At 37.0% G+C, this 17,272-nt stretch overlaps 1 protein-coding gene across 6 annotated transcripts in view; it reads right to left on the reverse strand.

Moving 5' to 3' along the window:
• The window catches only part of KHDRBS2 (KH RNA binding domain containing, signal transduction associated 2), a 420,341-nt gene that overhangs the window by 56,331 nt on the left and 346,738 nt on the right, over positions 1-17,272 (reverse strand). For all 6 annotated transcript variants that reach the window (XM_068937467.1, XM_068937468.1, XM_068937466.1 and 3 more), the window contains exon 7: positions 9,552-9,634. In XM_068937467.1, coding sequence (XP_068793568.1) covers positions 9,552-9,634 — 83 coding nt within the window. The remainder of the gene's footprint in view (positions 1-9,551; positions 9,635-17,272) is intronic.

Raw genomic sequence — 17,272 nt, forward strand, 5'->3', positions numbered from 1 at the left:
AGTTCATATTTACAGAGAAGAATGTTTCCCTTTACAGTAGTCCCTGGACTTATTCTATAGGCTTGCAACATGCCTGAAGTTAAACTAGATCTCATCCGTCTTCAGTATTTTCCAATGTTTGATTTCATGTTTCTGCAAATCTGAATTTTAAAAAAGTGAAGCCAGTAGAGATACAAGCATAGCAGTGGAGAGACATCAGAATGGTGATATGACTTTGGGATCTGAACCTTTTGCATAATCTGAGGTAGAAAACAATCTGTAATTTATTTGCTATAACTACAGACTACAGTGATTTCTATTCAAGTGTTCTTATTCCCTTTCTACTTCTTTCATATGCACAGAATTACTGCCAAATATTTCAGAATATCATAAGAAATGTCCGCAGACATACTATTTGTAAAGGCAATGAGGCAGAATCCTAGGAACACTATCCGAAGACAGAGACTACAGCAAAGTATCTAGTGGTTATTTCTAGATCTACAGAAATTGCTTCAAAATTTTAAATTTCAGACAGATGTATGGAGGAAGAATATATTCCAAGAATTTTAGGAGGGATGCAAGTGATTTACAGAAAAAAAACTTTTCTCTGCTTCAGAGCAACTAAATTTGATTCCATTTTGCTCATTGATTCAAATAAATGAGAAGTGGCATTTGAAAACAGTTTCTGATGATGAACGCCATAAGTGCATTGCTGTGCAGATGCATAAAATGTCATTTTCTAGGCTTCCTGGCTTGATTGATTTCAACGGTTTGGAAATAAAACACAGGGAAAGCTTTATTTATGAACAGGAGGATGTAAGCACAAAGCCTTATTGAAATATGACAAAGTATAAATACAATGCATACTGATATAAATGGAGAGAGTGCAGAGCAGAGAAAAATAATAAAGAATATACTATTTTCCTAACAACCAGTGTAACCACTCTGCCTATTGCAGTTTGGATTACATCTATGTGTCTATGTTTTACTCTATAGTAATATTCTGATAGTGAAAGAAAAGTCGGTAAACCTGCGATCATGTCACCAAGAGATTTAAGCTATGAGAATCTACTAAATAAATTAATGATTATTCACAGTCCTGCCTAACCATCATTTTAAAACTAAGGACAAAATTAATTCGTTTAACTATGGGTATTTCTCTTCATAATTAGTAAGCAGGAACTTTTTACAGAGTAAGAAGTTGCAAATAGTGGAAATGGTTACAGAGTATTTTGCTTAAATAAGAGTATCTGATCATTGCTTTATGCATTTATTTAAACTCATTTTACAATCGAGATTATAGAGCTCTTTCTGAATTTTCTTTCTGAATGCAGCCAGGACATATAAATCTTTAAAAATGGTTTACTAAAGCTCCTTAGCAAGGCATTAGGAAAGGGAATATGTAAATAGCATTGTGAGTGACTCAGTGGCAACTCTATGTCTAACTCTATGTCTGACTATTCAGAAATATTTGCTCAGTAGTTATTTGGTAGGCAATTAAATGGTCCCAAAATTTATTTTTATCGTGAGCAAATCTTCTGCCTGGAAATGCCTCCACAGCATTGTATCTGAGGATTCAGTTGGAGGGAGGGTAGCTACTTGGACACCAGAGATAGGGAGCACTAGAGACACTGTAAAGAGATAAGAACTTCTTAAAGTCTGCCAGACTTCTCCTCAAACCTGTCTATCATCAGGTAAGGAAACTGATAGGAGAATAAAGTGTCATTTGAATATCTAGTGGGAATTGTGCAGGCTTCCCCATTATCTAAACATGCAAGACAGCTCTCCAAGGCTGAAGACCAAATACAGAAATAGGAACGAGAACTTACCATTTCTAACTGGCAATGGCTTTGTCAAATAACAGTTCTGATTAGTTTTTCAAAAGTTTTGAAATGAAATTTTCTTTCAAAAGGATATAGCAAAAATTATTCTGTTTTTTGTAGGGTTGTTAACATCTGCTTATCCAAAGCCTGAAACAGAATATGAGAGCCATTTCCTTCATACAGGTACAAGCTTTTCAGGGCTTTAGAGTCAAAGGTCTCTGAAATAAGAATAAACTTCTCACTTGTGCAACACAAACCAGCACAATGACAAGTCAATCAGCTACTTGGACTGCTAGGCTTTATGATGCTAATGAATTAATGCTGTTATACCCCTAAAAAGGACAAAGCAAGTATGTAAATGGGGTAGCTCCAAAACAACTACTACACCAGTAAAAATTATGAGTAATCTGAATGGTGCTGCTATGTGTCCCTCAGATCCACAGCAGAAGGCTCTTTGAAGACTCTTTTGAAGAGTCTTGACAGACTTATTTATTCTAATCATGAATACAGATGCCAGAGAAAAGACTGGCAAAACATGTTTTGGCTATAATTTTACATAGTTGTATGTACCCTGACACTGTGGTAAGCAGTCCACTTCAGTATTTGAAACTAAAACGCTTCACATTAGTTGGCTGGTAGGTTAATTTCTTTTGTAGTGATAAATCAGATTAATATAACTCTTCATTCTCTTGATATTCTTGTATCTAAGATATTTTTCCCGCTAAAATTTTAATCTCTTTTCGATGTAGGTAAGGAAAGGGACAATCTAAAACAGAAAGTTCATCCGGTGGTGCACTGTATAGTATTATTGGTTATATTATAATTTTCAGTTTGTGCACGCTTCTGTGTCTAGATTAAAATGCCACCTGTGGAAGATTAAGAGCTGATCATTATGAAATCATACTGAAGGAATTGACTAGAATTACTTACTGGAATTTAACACAACAGGCTAAACATGAAAGTCAGTTCTGTACATTTATTTTTCTAGTGCTTGAAACATTGGATTTACTTTGATTGTTCAAAAGAAATTTCTAATAGTCACACAAATCCTGCAAATTAAATTGGAATTTGAAAATTAGGTTACTTTCTTTATATCTACAACGAAATAGCTTACTCAGTCCAAATAGACTATCATGTATTGTTATCTTGGAATCAACCTATTTATGTATGAACAAAACAGGCAAAAGTTAATAGGAAATAGAGCTAGAAGGGAACTTACAGCGTCACCTAGTTTATTTCACCTACCTCTAAGCAGACACAAATTTATTTTCATCATTCTTTATTGAAATTTATCTAAAATGGTTTTAAAAGCTATAGTGATGGAGATTCCAGAGCCTCCCAAGCACTCTATTACTGAGTTTTCCTATTTTTAGAATGCTTTTTTTCCTCTAACATTTATCTTAAATTTCTTTTACTGAAACTTAAGGCTATCATTTTTTTGCTGAATCTAGAAGGAAGTTGGAGAGAAGAATTGTCCCTTAGATAGTGTCCCTCAAAGGATAGGTATTCCCAGCATAGCTATGTATTGCTACCTTTAGAAGTGTGCTAGTTTCAAAGAGCTATTTTACCTCCAGCACAGTGTTGGAGATGATGACATCTTTGAAATTAGCTATACATGCTGGGTCTTGATATCTGGTGAACAAGTAAGAGTAATCAGGATGAAATGGAACTCAGGTAAATACACACTGCTGATATAAGTAATTCTTGGAGATTCAAGCGTATGAAGTATGCTCTGCTTTACGTCCTAAGCCATTTTTCAGCATATTTCAGCACTGAAATAATTGCACATTAAACCACATAAATGACATGGACTGAGATGTGGTCCATGCTATATTCCTGCATACCAGAACAAGTAAGCGATCCCTAAATCTCCTCTACTGGCAGCCCATTCTGTAGAGAAAGCAGCTGGAAATACAAGCTATACAGTAGGTATGAACTTAATAATAGAAACAAGAATAAACAGGAACATAAAGTCTCTTCTCCAAGTCAGTAACTTTCGGTATATTCAATCTCAGTGGTTGAATGTGCTTTTGAAATTTTCAGTAGATCTGAGTTATTATTAGAATGTGAATCAGAATTGCAGAGCCTATTACAGGTTTAATTAGTAGGTTGTTATGATTGTATATTTATTAATATTTAATACATTGGTATGGACATAGCCATACTATCTATGGCATGTATTTCCCTGAAACGTGTTTTTGTCATTATGTTTTTGTTGCTAACATAGAGAAAGAGAGGTCCAATGGGACTTGCACACGACAGCACAGTTACAGGGATCAACAACAGATAATTACACCTTTATAGTTAGATATAATTCTGTTAGATGAAAGCTATGCCTGTCAACTTGAAGTTCTCTGATGCTGTACTTTCTTTCACTCTTCTTCAGTCCTCTAAGAGAAATTAATGTTGGCAGTTACCTAATGGAATGTGTGCGAGTTTTCAGATCATGTAAAAACTTTAAAATTTATTTCAGACATATCAATGCCATCTTTCTCTAGGTTAAAATTTAGATTTTGCATTGCTATTTAACTTCTTAAAGAAGTTAAAGAAGTTGAGAGGTGACATAACCTGTAGTATATGCATTCCTGCATGAGGAGCAGAAGTTTGGATGTTTGCTTAGCAGACGGAGGATGGGTTTGCAATGTGCATTTGACAGACTAAAAACAAATCATTGCCCCATAACGACCCGTACACCAGCATGGAATGCGTGTCCAGAGGACTGTTGCCTATAGTACTCTGCAAAATATTTGCAAGATTAACAGCAGACATTTTGTCAGGAATTGCTTCAAGGCCCTAAAATGGGGGCTTGTAAGCTTCAAAGGACAATTGTTGATTTCTTTCTTTTCTCCCTGTCAGACATGGTTGTTTATATTGCATCTAGTTGTGTGGGTTATGCACAAGTGGTTTACATAGGATATATCCTTTCTAGTTTGTCCTCTGGCCAGTCAGTCCAAGGTTTTCTCAGCATCTCTCTTGGCTGTGGGACATGGTACCTTTGCAATGAAACTTCTGGTGCTGGTAATGACACAAGGGTCATTGGAGGTGGTAGCAGAGCTGAAGGCTACACTCTGCTGACCATCAGGGTTTTTCAGGTGATTCATCAGCAGCTGATCCCTTTCCGCAAAATTATTCTATTGGTCTTGGCTGAGGAGTTTGGTCACACTTCTCATGCAGCACAATCTGATCCCCTACCAACCTCTGTGTAACCAAAGAGGCAGATCTTGCAGACACTCTCATAAAACATTTCATCCTTTTCTCCTGGTGATTTAGTGTTCTCAGCCCACGAATCCTGGACAGTGGTGGGGGTTCAACACACTGATAAGTTCCTGCAAAGAAAATTAAAAAGTGTATTATATTTCGAAAACTAATAGAATCCTCCCATAAAGTCTACGTTATAGCTGAGTCGGAAATTTATACTTCTACCATTTTAGAGTTCTCTTTTATCACTTGGCTTGTTGTCCTGTTCAAAAATGGCTTTTAATGCAGCAATGCACAAAAAATCTTGTGGTAAAAATCAACAAATTTCTTCAGATCTACATTTCAGTGGGACTGGAAAGGGAGAACTGTTGCCACCAGATGTCCTAACAGTATCTGAAGGTGAGAAGCTACTGGGGATATCAGTATGTTTGAACTACCAAGAAGCACCAAAAAGGGGAAACAAGGCTTGTATAAGAATAACATCTGCCTTAGTAATGGAAATTGGGCATCATCTGATAAAATGGCTCACTGGTGATGGTCGAGTCTACTTAAGCCCCAATAGCACGTTTGATTCATCCCAGAATTCTGTTACTCAACAAAAACATACACCTTGCAAGTTTTTAAGTATCAAGTGCAAGGAGAGTGGACAACTTAGATGAATATTAATTGATTGCTGAGATGAGATGCAAGTGCTTGAGAACATCACACTAATTCTAACCCTTACCTGCTATCTGCTCCCATCAGTATACATGCTGTGAACCAGTAAAACGGGGATGGCCATCATATTCAAAAGGGATTTTACTTTCAAATATAACGTCTACCATTTATATTTATATAAACGAAAGTGGTCAAATTAGAGGTTAAGGAGCCAAATCTAGCTGATAGAAAGGGTCTGAGTGTTCTCCTGGTGTATCTGTGCATGCTCAGATACTTAGCACTACGAGCCATTTTCACACCTGAGTGGGAAGGAGAGGAGAAGAAAAAGAGTTTCCATCAAGCATCTCCAAATGCAGTGCAACATTGCCCAGGGCATATGAGTCAAATCTGATGTCTGCCTCTGCTCACTGACGTGGTTGGTTCCTTGTTCTCTATGGTCTCAGGCACTGCTTTTATTCAAATTGCCTTAAAAACTGCATTTTGACATGAGTGTGAAAACATTTCTAAAACCAGCCGTGTTTCTAAATGTCCTTGCTAAACTTGTAGTCTTTTATTGATTCCTATAAATAACGATATAGACACAGCTGGAAAGGGCAATCAGTCATTTATTTAAATCTTTGTCCTCTGATTCCATCCTGCATTCTGCATAGTCTTTATGGGACAGCGAGATGAGCAGGAAAAAGATGGCTTTAGGAATGTGGCTATTAGACAAACCTAGTGCAATACAGACTGCAACTTTAGCTGTATTTGGCATTAACTCATAATTCTTTCATTCTAAAATTACAGTCTCCCCAAACATAACAAAGATATAGGTGGTACGCTACTTACCACAGTGAGGATTTGCTGCTCCAGGGTCCTGCTGTCCTCTTTCTTCAAGCTGCTTGTTGTGTCCTTTTCGAAGTGATCTTGAGGTGTCTGTTAGCTCATTCAGCTATGCAAACTTATTGTGGGTTTCTGCCATTGCAGTCTGGTACTGAGACTTTTCCACGACGGACCCTATCCCCCTATCTTCAGTCTAAAAATGAGACTGCTGTCATGAAGGACAGAGGATTCTGGAAGGGCAGCGCTGGTAGAGTTCATTGGAGAAGGACCTACACAAAATGTGTTGCTGCGTATGTAGTTCCATCCCTGTCCTTCAGTTTGAATCTTCAGATAATTGTACATAAAAGTACGGACTGCGTTATCTTCATCTGCAACTGGATGATCTTGCAGCTGGGTATTTTTGGTACTTCTAATAAATCATAATCCTACGTGTTAGCACAATAGTATGTCTTCACAGCATGCTCATTTCCTCTGCTATTGGTAGAGATGAAGTTATAAAAAATCTGAATCAGGCCACTCTTGGACAATGAAGGACTAAAGGACCCCAAAGCATATAAATGGGCAGAAAGCCTCTGAGCAAAGGGAAAGGAGATATAACGTCTGGAAGACAAAGTTAGAGGCAACAGTGGTAGTGGTGGCAGGCTATCTGAACACTGTCTTCACACTGTGAATTGGGTGAGTGGAGGAACAATATAATTTCCTATATGCTTTAAAGCATACTGAATTCAGCTTGCATTCAGTTCTCCCCCCAGTGTAGCTGTAAAGGTTTAAAATGAGGATGAGATTAAGGCTTGGTTGGCATGTGTGGTGAGACAGCCACCCAGACCAGAGTTCAGACCTACTTTACGGATTTCCGTATTAGTTCCTTAAAGAGTCATACAAAATGAGTGGAAACAATTGGCCTTAACATGAGCAGAACTCTTGTAGCTCTCATTTCATGCCTTAGGATTTTAGTTAACCCGTGCAGACGGCAGCAACGTTTTTTTTTCTCTCTGAGCACATCATTTACAAGGTTTTGCTGCTTTTTTCCCCACAAACTACACAGTGGATGATCTGGATCAGTATTCTGAAGGGGTACAAATTATCTTCTTTCTTAGGTATCTGTCTGCATTATATGTCTTGCTCAAATGATCACAGTTATACTAATTATGAGATTTGAGATTAGGAGAAAACTTTTTCGTATACACACCTAGTCTAACGTTTTGGTCATACTATTCTATTGTATTATCTTTGGAGGTGCTCAGTAAGGAGGCATTTCTGTGAAACTAAATATCCATTAAGATATAGAAATCTAAATCGCATATCTAACAGTTCATTTGTTCTTTAAATGTCTGAAATCTGAGTAGCGTGTTACTCTGCAAGTACTCTCATTGAAGTCAATAGACTAGTTGTGGCATTTAGTAATACTCAGTACGGATAAGTATGGCTGTATATCCTGCGATATATTACAACAGGAAATGTTTCAGTTGCAGATTTGAAATAGATTAGGCATTTTGAAGGTAGCTCACATTAATAGAAAATATATTGACTACTGAATTTAATAGGTGTTTAAAAGACAAAATTATTTGACTTGTAAGTTTTCTTTCTTGGGTCAAATTATTACTACCACTTGTAGCTTGATATATTACACTCATCAACTTGATAAATATTTCACTTTGTTGTTGGGGACATCAGCTTAGAAAGAAATTACAAGCTAATGCAGACGATATAAAACTATGTCGCAGCAGACAGATTTCTAACTAATTATTATTTTTAAATCATAGACAATATCTCCTGTGACAATTCACTATTGTAGCAAAAAATGGGCTGAATTCTTTTCAAAAAAATTAGAGTAGATTTGACAACAACAATATCTACCTACGCAGTGACATGATGGGTGCAGCTAGTAATGTATAATTACTTAAAAGTGTATTGTTAAAGTGTACTTGAAGGGGTTCACATTTGGGTGCGACAAATCCTTTTAAACATTCTTCACTGGTGGTAAAAATACTTACAAAGAATTTTCGTATCAGCTCAAGTACCACTCACTACAGCAGTTATAGAGCTGAACATAATTCTGAGAGGCATTTTCATCAGCAAAGCATTCAGCAAAAAAAAAAAAAAAGGCTAAACAAAAGCATAAATCAGGTCCTCTGGTCTTTAAAGCGCAAAACTGTACATAAATATCATTTTCTTGTCTGGTAAGAATCACAGTAATTCAAATAGAATCTACTTCTTTTCTTGTTAAAACTTTTTTTTGGCTTTTAATGATTTGACATCTATCCTTAGCGACCAATCAGAGTATTTTCTGAATAACCGGCTGAAGCACTCTTTTAGCCTTCAGTTTAACTGGGGAAAAAAAGGTCATTTTATATTTAGTAAACATGGACCAATTGCAGAGAAAAATACATGTGTGCGCATGTGGCGTATGTGCACGTAAAAAGCAATCATTTTTGCTGCCTCTTTTTAGTGACACGAATCATAAAAAATGTGAATATAATTCTCCCCGTTATCTCACACAGCAAGGACATAAAATAAAAATTCCAACCTTGGTTACTTTTATCAATTTTGAAAGTTGTTGAGAAAGTAATGGACAGAAAGCAGACAGTTTCAGAGTTACTTCAGACATATAATTCCATTTTATATTTTCCTTGAGGGTGAATGCCAACCAGTGGTTGGTAGTTGCCATCATCACTTTTTTTTTTTTATTTGCTTCTGGTTCTGCCCAAACATTATAAAAACTGTGAAATATGAGATGCTCTTGGAGACTGTGCACTACTAAAGGAAAAAATGCACAGATAAGTTCAGAATAAGATCAGATATTAAAATGGTAAAATCACTTTTTTTAAAAAACTACACTTTAATTTACAATGATTTGAAAAGTCTGTCTGTCTGTGATTTTTGCTTCATCTGAATAATTCTGTATATTAACTCTGCCCACCATTATTACTTTTTGATAACTATTTAAAACCTGTGAGATTTTATAAATTTAATGTAGAAAATATAATAGGAAATTTGCCTAAAAAGAAGGGAAAAGAAGTGTTAACTCTAACAGTTTTATTGAAAAGTTCACATAAATTTATAAAAGCTTACCTTTGTGTTTGAGTGGCATAACTGTTGTCATATGCCTCATAACTTGGATCATCATATTCACCCCCATATCCATCATCATATCCCTAAGGGAAAAAATAAAATACTATATCTTAGCAAACTGATAAACCAAATAATATTATCAGGCTGTAGAAGTAATCTATGTTAATGCATAGATGTTATGTTTGCCCAGGGTTTTGTAAAACATGCAGCTTATTGATGAGAATTGTGCACGGACACATGTTAACAGCCACCTGTATGTCGCAAGCGTAATGAAATCAGCTTCTTATTTGACAACTTAGTTTATCTGTTAACAAACCACAGTGTTTTTCCAAGCCACAGTACTTCAGCAGGATCTATTTAGAATACTGATGAATGATAACGAAAACAATTGTTTCCTAGTAATTTGATATATAAATGGTTCCTTAGATCTATAGGTGAAAAATATCCACTAAAATGACCGAATGGCTCATTTGGAGGGATGCTCCATCCGAAACGGAACGACGCTAATAACTCCAGAAGACAGTTCTTGTCCTCTGATATCTGAATCCTACTACTGAGGGAGCCATGGGCAAATACGATCCTTTGTAGCTGCCTCTAGATCAAAGACCATATGGTAACCAGAAGAAAAAGCAGAAATAACCTCGGAAACAACTTTGGATATGCTAGAGAATACGTTCATTCAACTGCACAACAACAGTAGGCAAGAAATGCTCTATGGAAACATGTTCTTTTCCTCTAGGAATTTTGGGAGCAGATATTGGGAGCAGACTCTGTTTAATTAACAGAAACCAAACGCTTCGCAGTCACAAAAGAGTTATTCTGTAACGGAAAGTGCTAGAGCAATTAGGTAGGTTAAAAAAAATTTGATAAATGTTAATTACAGCAGAAGACAATTCAGTCCTTTTCCACAAGCTATCCAAAACTTAGTTAAGTTGGGGCAGAAGGAACGGGATGGGGCAGCTCCAAAATAATAGGAATCCAGTGAACAACCACTACCGGTAAACTATCACAACGATGCAAAGTACAATGTTAGTTTGATACCTCATAATTCTGCATTGAACTAGACTTTACTGATACTCCCAATTTAAAGAAACCATTCAAAGGAGGCGATGTTCAGTTATGTCTCCTTGGGTGAAGCGTATTACGTTTGCCTACCAGTCTACTTTCCTACTGAGGCCTAAGTGTGAGTGTGGACTCCAGGTTAGAGGCTTCACTAGTGAGGGGCTGAGTGGCCTGAAGGATGCCCAGGAGGGTGACTTCGAGGGGCGACTCCATCGCTCAGGCCCCAGTCACTGTCTACAGCAAGGAAAAGCTTTTCTGGGCAGGGGAGGGAGTCCTCTCAGGGCCTGTCCTACGACTGGAGAATGACCTCTTGCAGAAACCACAGTCCACACAAACCCCATCATCTTTCAGTTCAAGGGCAAGTGCACCAATTTGACTTGCCTTTGTTAATATACTCTCATAGCAAAAAATACAGTTAAACACAGATACCGCTGCAGACCACAGTTATATCTTTAACGTTATATCACTAAATACACAATCTTGCTTCTACTTTCTCTCATCTTCTGCGATGAGATAAAAAAATGAACCACATGAGACAGATGTTAGTCACATCGATTAGTACGCTACTGGATGGGATCCAGCTACTGTGAAAACAAGTTCCTTGGGATACAAGTTCCTATATAAAGTGGAATAGCTAGAAGAAAGGTACTTCAGCTTTCTTTGCCACTATATGAGAGAACAGGAAAGGGAACAATTACACATTAACTCTCAGTTTCTTGATGCCTGAGGTGGATCACCATTCAGCACCAATAGGGCAAAGAACACTTGTTAATATATGATACTTTTGTGAGTTCATGTTACGTATTTTAACAGTCTCCCTAAAGGCTCAGAGCAGGTCAATACAGTGCTAATGGTTCAAGCAGAACGGTTGGAAAATAGGGCCAGAGTAAAGAACACAACACATCTTTAATAAAGGAAAAGTATTTTCTAGTTAATGTTCTGTTACTTGTGCTGTTTTGTAAGAGAATTATCTTTTAATCCTACAGGTGAACTAATTATATGTGGTATATATTAAGAATTACAGTGTATTGTCCCCAAGTAACCCTGTCCCAAAGAATCTTTCAGGCATCTAGAACAGCATTTAAAATGACATCAAGCATCTAAACCTGAAACAGAAACCCAGAATAGTTCTGCTCATATTACTAAAGTTCCTGCAGCTCCCTGAGCACTTTTCTTCTGCTTAACCTTCAGTTCCTCAGCCTTGACAGCTTTCACATTTCAAAGCATTTCTTGCACATGCATTTTGAGAAATTAGAGATCCAGCTCCCATGTAGAGCCTGTTAGGATCCAGAAGCTACTGAATTTGAGGACATTCAAATGCACTTATACCATCCTCTCTGTGTCATGAGGACTTTGCTCTCAGGAGCAGTTCTGTATTTTATCCAGAGACCAGGATACCCTCTCCAAACGCACTGAAATCTTTTGCTCAGCAACAGAGTTTGGATCTGTGATGTACTCTCTAGGTCTATTAGTCTTTGTATTTGAAAAAACATTAAATTGATCTAGATAAATATTCTGTATATGCATGCTGAACCCAAAACAGCGTTCTTAGGGAATCTAAGTAAGTTACTAAGGCTGTATCCACAGCTAAATGAAGGTAAAAGAAGAATTACCAGTGTGCTTTGAATTAGACAATTTTTTTCCTATAATTTCTATTATCTCATTTATTTCACCAGAAATCTTTATACATAAATCTATATACCTATATACACATATATACATATACACATGACACTTGGGCCTTCTATCTTCTAATTCAATTCTTCCAAGTCCTTTTAACTGAGGTCTGAGAATTTTGAGCAGAAATACCTCTCAGATAAAGTGACCCTGGGCCTGATCAGTATCCACAGCTTGACAACCCATCCCCATGCTAATCAGAATATTAGAGCACTTGTTTGATAAGCACAAACTGATGGAGTCAAGCCACAAAGTTTCAGTGGAGGAATAAAAGCACCTCCCTAAGCCGTCACAGTCATTTGAAGAGGTTAATGAAGGTGAAGCTAAGCCGGACCTGATGGAAATAGTTTTCTCTGAATTCCAAAAAAGCCTCTGATGAGGTTTGATTCTCAAAGCCCTCCATGCGACTGGGGCTGGTTGTCTGGGAAGACTCCTTCCTTGTGTGATCAGGCTCCTTCCACATGATAGTAACCAGCATTCACAAGAAAAAGCATACTGGAATGAACTAAAAAATAAAATGAAAGGGGAAACCAGTAGAAATATTCAAAGTCGAACTGACTCAGATATGCAAACTGCCATTTCTTTATCATCTAGGTTTTTATCCAATAGTATCTTTATTTTCAAGTATTTATTAATGTAACTCCCTTCCAAACCAGAAGACAACGATATCTTTACTTTGTGGCAGGGAAAGGGAAAAAGAACATTTCTGGTCTTTCAATTATAGGAATTTACTCTGGACTTACAGTGGTGCATCCTGAAGAGGAGAGAAAGGAACAGAAAGGGACTTCTGGAGTTGCATTGGGCTTAACAATATTTATTAACAAAAAAAGATTTTGGGGGTATAGTTCAGAGATTAAAAGACAAAAAAAGGAAAATTTAAGGAAAATTTAAAAATACAGATCAACACAAGAACGACTAATTTGTAACAAGACTATTTTAGTATTACCATCCTTTCCTCACAATGTGAAGACATGAAAAAGTCTTAGAAGACTCTCAGAATAGCATATGAAATTAGTATTTGCGAACACTCACTTCAGGAGCAAGTATGTAGTACTTTACCACTGAAACAGAAAAGTATAGTTGAAAAAAGGGTGTGCCAGAAAAAAGGGAAATAACTGGAAGAAGGTTTATATTCCACTACCTCAGGAGAAGTGAAGTATGAATATGATTCAACATCCAAGACACCCCTGGGTAAGATTCATTTCATTTATTTAGATTTACTCAAATTCTCTCCAAGCTTGACATATCCAAACAAGTATTAAAAATACCAAAAAAAAGTATCATTAATAACAAGGATATTATAATCAATAATTTCCTACTTAATATTAAAACCTCATTTTAAACAACAACAGCCCATACTAAAATGTCCAAAACTTAAATCATTCTTTCTCTGAAGGGCCTTAGAAAATAGGATTTTCACAACATGCTCTGAAAAATGGTAGGCTTCAGCTCTGGGAAACCAAGACAGAAAATAATTCAAATATGTCTAATTAATTAAAACTGCCCTACTAACAATATTGTACATATGTTGATATCCATCGTCCTGGGAATAACTGAGGAAAGACACTTTAAGGAAGCCAAAAATAGTTAGTTTTTTATAGAAGAAAGGCCATACTCTTTTTAAAACAGCCAACTGCAAAATATCCAGTCTTTTTAAAAAAACAGCAGGTCAGAGCAGAGTGAGTTATGTGCTGCTTTGTACTTGGCTTGGCAAATAAGTGAACAAAAAAAAGGTCTGTAAGCTGAGAATGACAGTAGCCCTTACCATTTAGCTGTAGGCCAGAAAGGTACTCCTGGTCATGGAAATCAGTACTGTACCTCAGAGGAGGTGAAGATACAAAAATCCAGCTTTAATTGTAACTCTGAATAAAATCAGTGGTTCAACACTAAAGAGGCCTTCACATAGTTTCCACTATTTTCTCCTAGCTGCCTCCATAAATCTATAGTGTTTCATTCTTTTTTTCTGTTGTGACTCAGGTACATCCACATGCTCGCAGACATCCGTTTCACCTGGCCTTAGAATTCCAAAAATCAGCCACCTACCGCTAAGCTAGCCATTGTGAACTCCCTTTAGAACCAAAGGGTAGAAATAAAACATTTTTAGAGTATAATTCATCCACCGTATTTTGACACCTATTTGACGATAAATTGGATTGCTCTCTAAATGAGGTCTTTTTCTTCAATGACTACCAAGGGAGCCTGGGATGGATGTCTTAAATTTAGATAACTAACATTTAGGTATGTAAATTAGGTTCTCATTTGAAGCAATTTATTGTATTGAGAAAACTGAGCTTGTAAAAATCAGTGCTACTAAGCTTAACTTTGACATGACCAGAGACCCAAAATGAGATCTAGAACACCATGAAATGTGCATGGGGAAGGACAGGCATGTCACAATAGCATCTAAAACAGACAGCATACTGTTCAGAGAATACCTCACGTCAAACAGTTTGGCACGCAGTTGACCACACATCTAGATAACAGGACATGCTAACAACTATGGGAAATTTTAAATCCCACTCCTTTTACTTTATGTTAAACACTGGAAAGAAAACACAGAAACACATCTGGGATGCTCTCTCCTTCCAGATGTACAGCTCATGCCCTTATCTAGTCATACTCCCTGCTTGACTTAATGAAACTTCAATTTCTTTCCTGCATGGAAAAACAGATTGAAGGGAGGAAACAGCAAACACTGCTCTAGTGGTTCACTCCCATCACCAAATTCTGATGCGTATGGCACTCTCCAGGGAGGTGGGAGGTATGTGCTTAAAGGGTGTCACACAGAAATGGTTATTTTAACCACGGCTTCTATCTTTTCAAGCATATCACAACTATCATGCCTGTAGGCCTGTACTAGTGTCACCTCTTTCTCTCTTTGTCCTTTTTTAAAAAGTGGAAAACAGAGCTGTCGTTGCGTGTAGGCAATGATCTATGAATGCTGGCTTGATTGTGCCTCTCTAGAGAGCTATAAGGGGGAAGATTTACCTTCTGATCTGAGTCACATACTCATGAATTTGCTGCTCAGTCCCTAGGTCTTCTCAAAATGGGGGCAGCTTTCTATACGTAGAGAGACAAATCTCAGTACATAGAAAAAACTGAACCAGAAAAAAAAAAAAGAAACCTGTGGAGTTTATTTCATGTAATTTTGACAAAGGGCAATTTCTCTCCACTCACTATAAGGAGGAGTAAAGACGACTACTTTAGATTTGGGCTATCTGCTGTTGAAAACCTGCTGTTAGAGCAGATGAATCTCACTGAAATACCTGGAAAGTTAGTCTGTTGCTGAGCAAGGATTCTCAGAAATTTAACTTCTGACAAAATTCTTCTTTAAACATTTGTGACTGTTATCATTGTTAGCCTCGATATTCCTCAGCTATACCTCCAGGGTCAGAAAAGAGAGACTAGATAACATCAGTTTGTAGAAGATGACAAGTCCTCAGCACTAGTGAGATCTCACCAAGCATTTTGAAGATAAGGTGAAAAATAATTGAGCAGAGTGGCATTATATCCATCAATATTCTACATAGGTGTAATGCTGAAATTAAAATAACAACTGAAAATCACGGCTATATGTTAGGGACTTCAACTCACAGGCTTAAATGCAATATATGAACGACAGTCTACAGCACTAAGACAACCCTGAGTAGATCTGCTTGCCAGAGGCAACAAACTAATCTCAGTACATTGGGCCTCTTAACGAAATCAATTTTTTTCTTCATACACAAGAGTTGGGAAGCATCTTTATAACTGCATAGTAAAATATACATAGCTGAACATCTTTCACACAGTCACAGAAATGCCACTGATATTTCAATGTACTCATAGTTACAGAGATTTTGTGAATACAAAACAGAGAATACAAATTTCCTGTTCATGTCTTCATATTTCAGAGGCTTAGAAACTCAGCACTGAACAATCAGGCTTATAAGAATGAGTCAACCTAAACTAGGTTACTGCCCAGAAGTCCTAAAATTGATTCTACTAAAGATAAAAATAGGGCAGTGGCCAGGGAGGCAAATAACTGTGGGCTGCCTAAGCAGTCACACTAAAACAGAATCTCAGATGCTTCAGCAAATTGCTGTGTACTCCCCAGAAGGTAGGTTTCATTATACTTTGCTCGTTTTTTCCCCCCGTAGTTTTCAACTAAATACAAAATAAATGCCTAGCATTTAAAATACATTTTGGTGTATTAAAAAAAAAAATCAAAATGGGATGAAAATGTAAAAGTAAACCTAATCAATAGAAATGGGACTCTTCTCCGTCTTTCTGTATTTACAAGACCACAGCTTATAGCATAATTTGCTGCTGTAATTACTACATCAGAACATTCACCTCACATCTTTATTTCTTTAAATTTTTTGTCAGCTCTCCTGTGCTTATGGTGCCACACTGAAACTTCTAATTGATGTGTCGAAGCTCTGTATAATCTGCTGCTGCTTACCTCAGTTTAACTGGTCGCACTTTCCCTGCCCCCAACCTCACTGCCATCAACACGCAAAACAGAGTATTTCCTTGCCCATTTAATTTGTACATTTTTTATAATGTTCCTCCTTACAGAATACCTTCCTAACCTCAATGTCCATCCTTTACCCAGTTCCTACAGCACAGGAACGTGTGGCAGAAACGGCTCTTTCTTCCCACATCAATAAAATGAGTCATTTTAGAAAGAAGCAACAAGTGAAAGTGAAAAATAATCCAAATTATCTTTCTTGTACATCTGCAATAAGTTGCATTTTCAGCACTTGTCTAAGATTCTGAGATCCCTGAAGGAAGGATTTTTTAATTATTATTTTTACTGATGCCTTGTACTGCTTTACATAGTACTTTAGTGAAAATATATTATAGTAGCAAGTTGCATTGGTGACAATATATCACACAACAGGCGTTTAAATTAAATTTTTTTTTCTGTTAATTGAAATGAATAGACTAAAAAGGAGTCTTCAGCTGCCAAGGGGGGATGGGCTGTAATACATCCGCTA

Source organism: Struthio camelus, chromosome 3 (genome assembly GCF_040807025.1).
Source record: "Struthio camelus isolate bStrCam1 chromosome 3, bStrCam1.hap1, whole genome shotgun sequence".
NCBI lineage: Eukaryota > Metazoa > Chordata > Aves > Struthioniformes > Struthionidae > Struthio > Struthio camelus.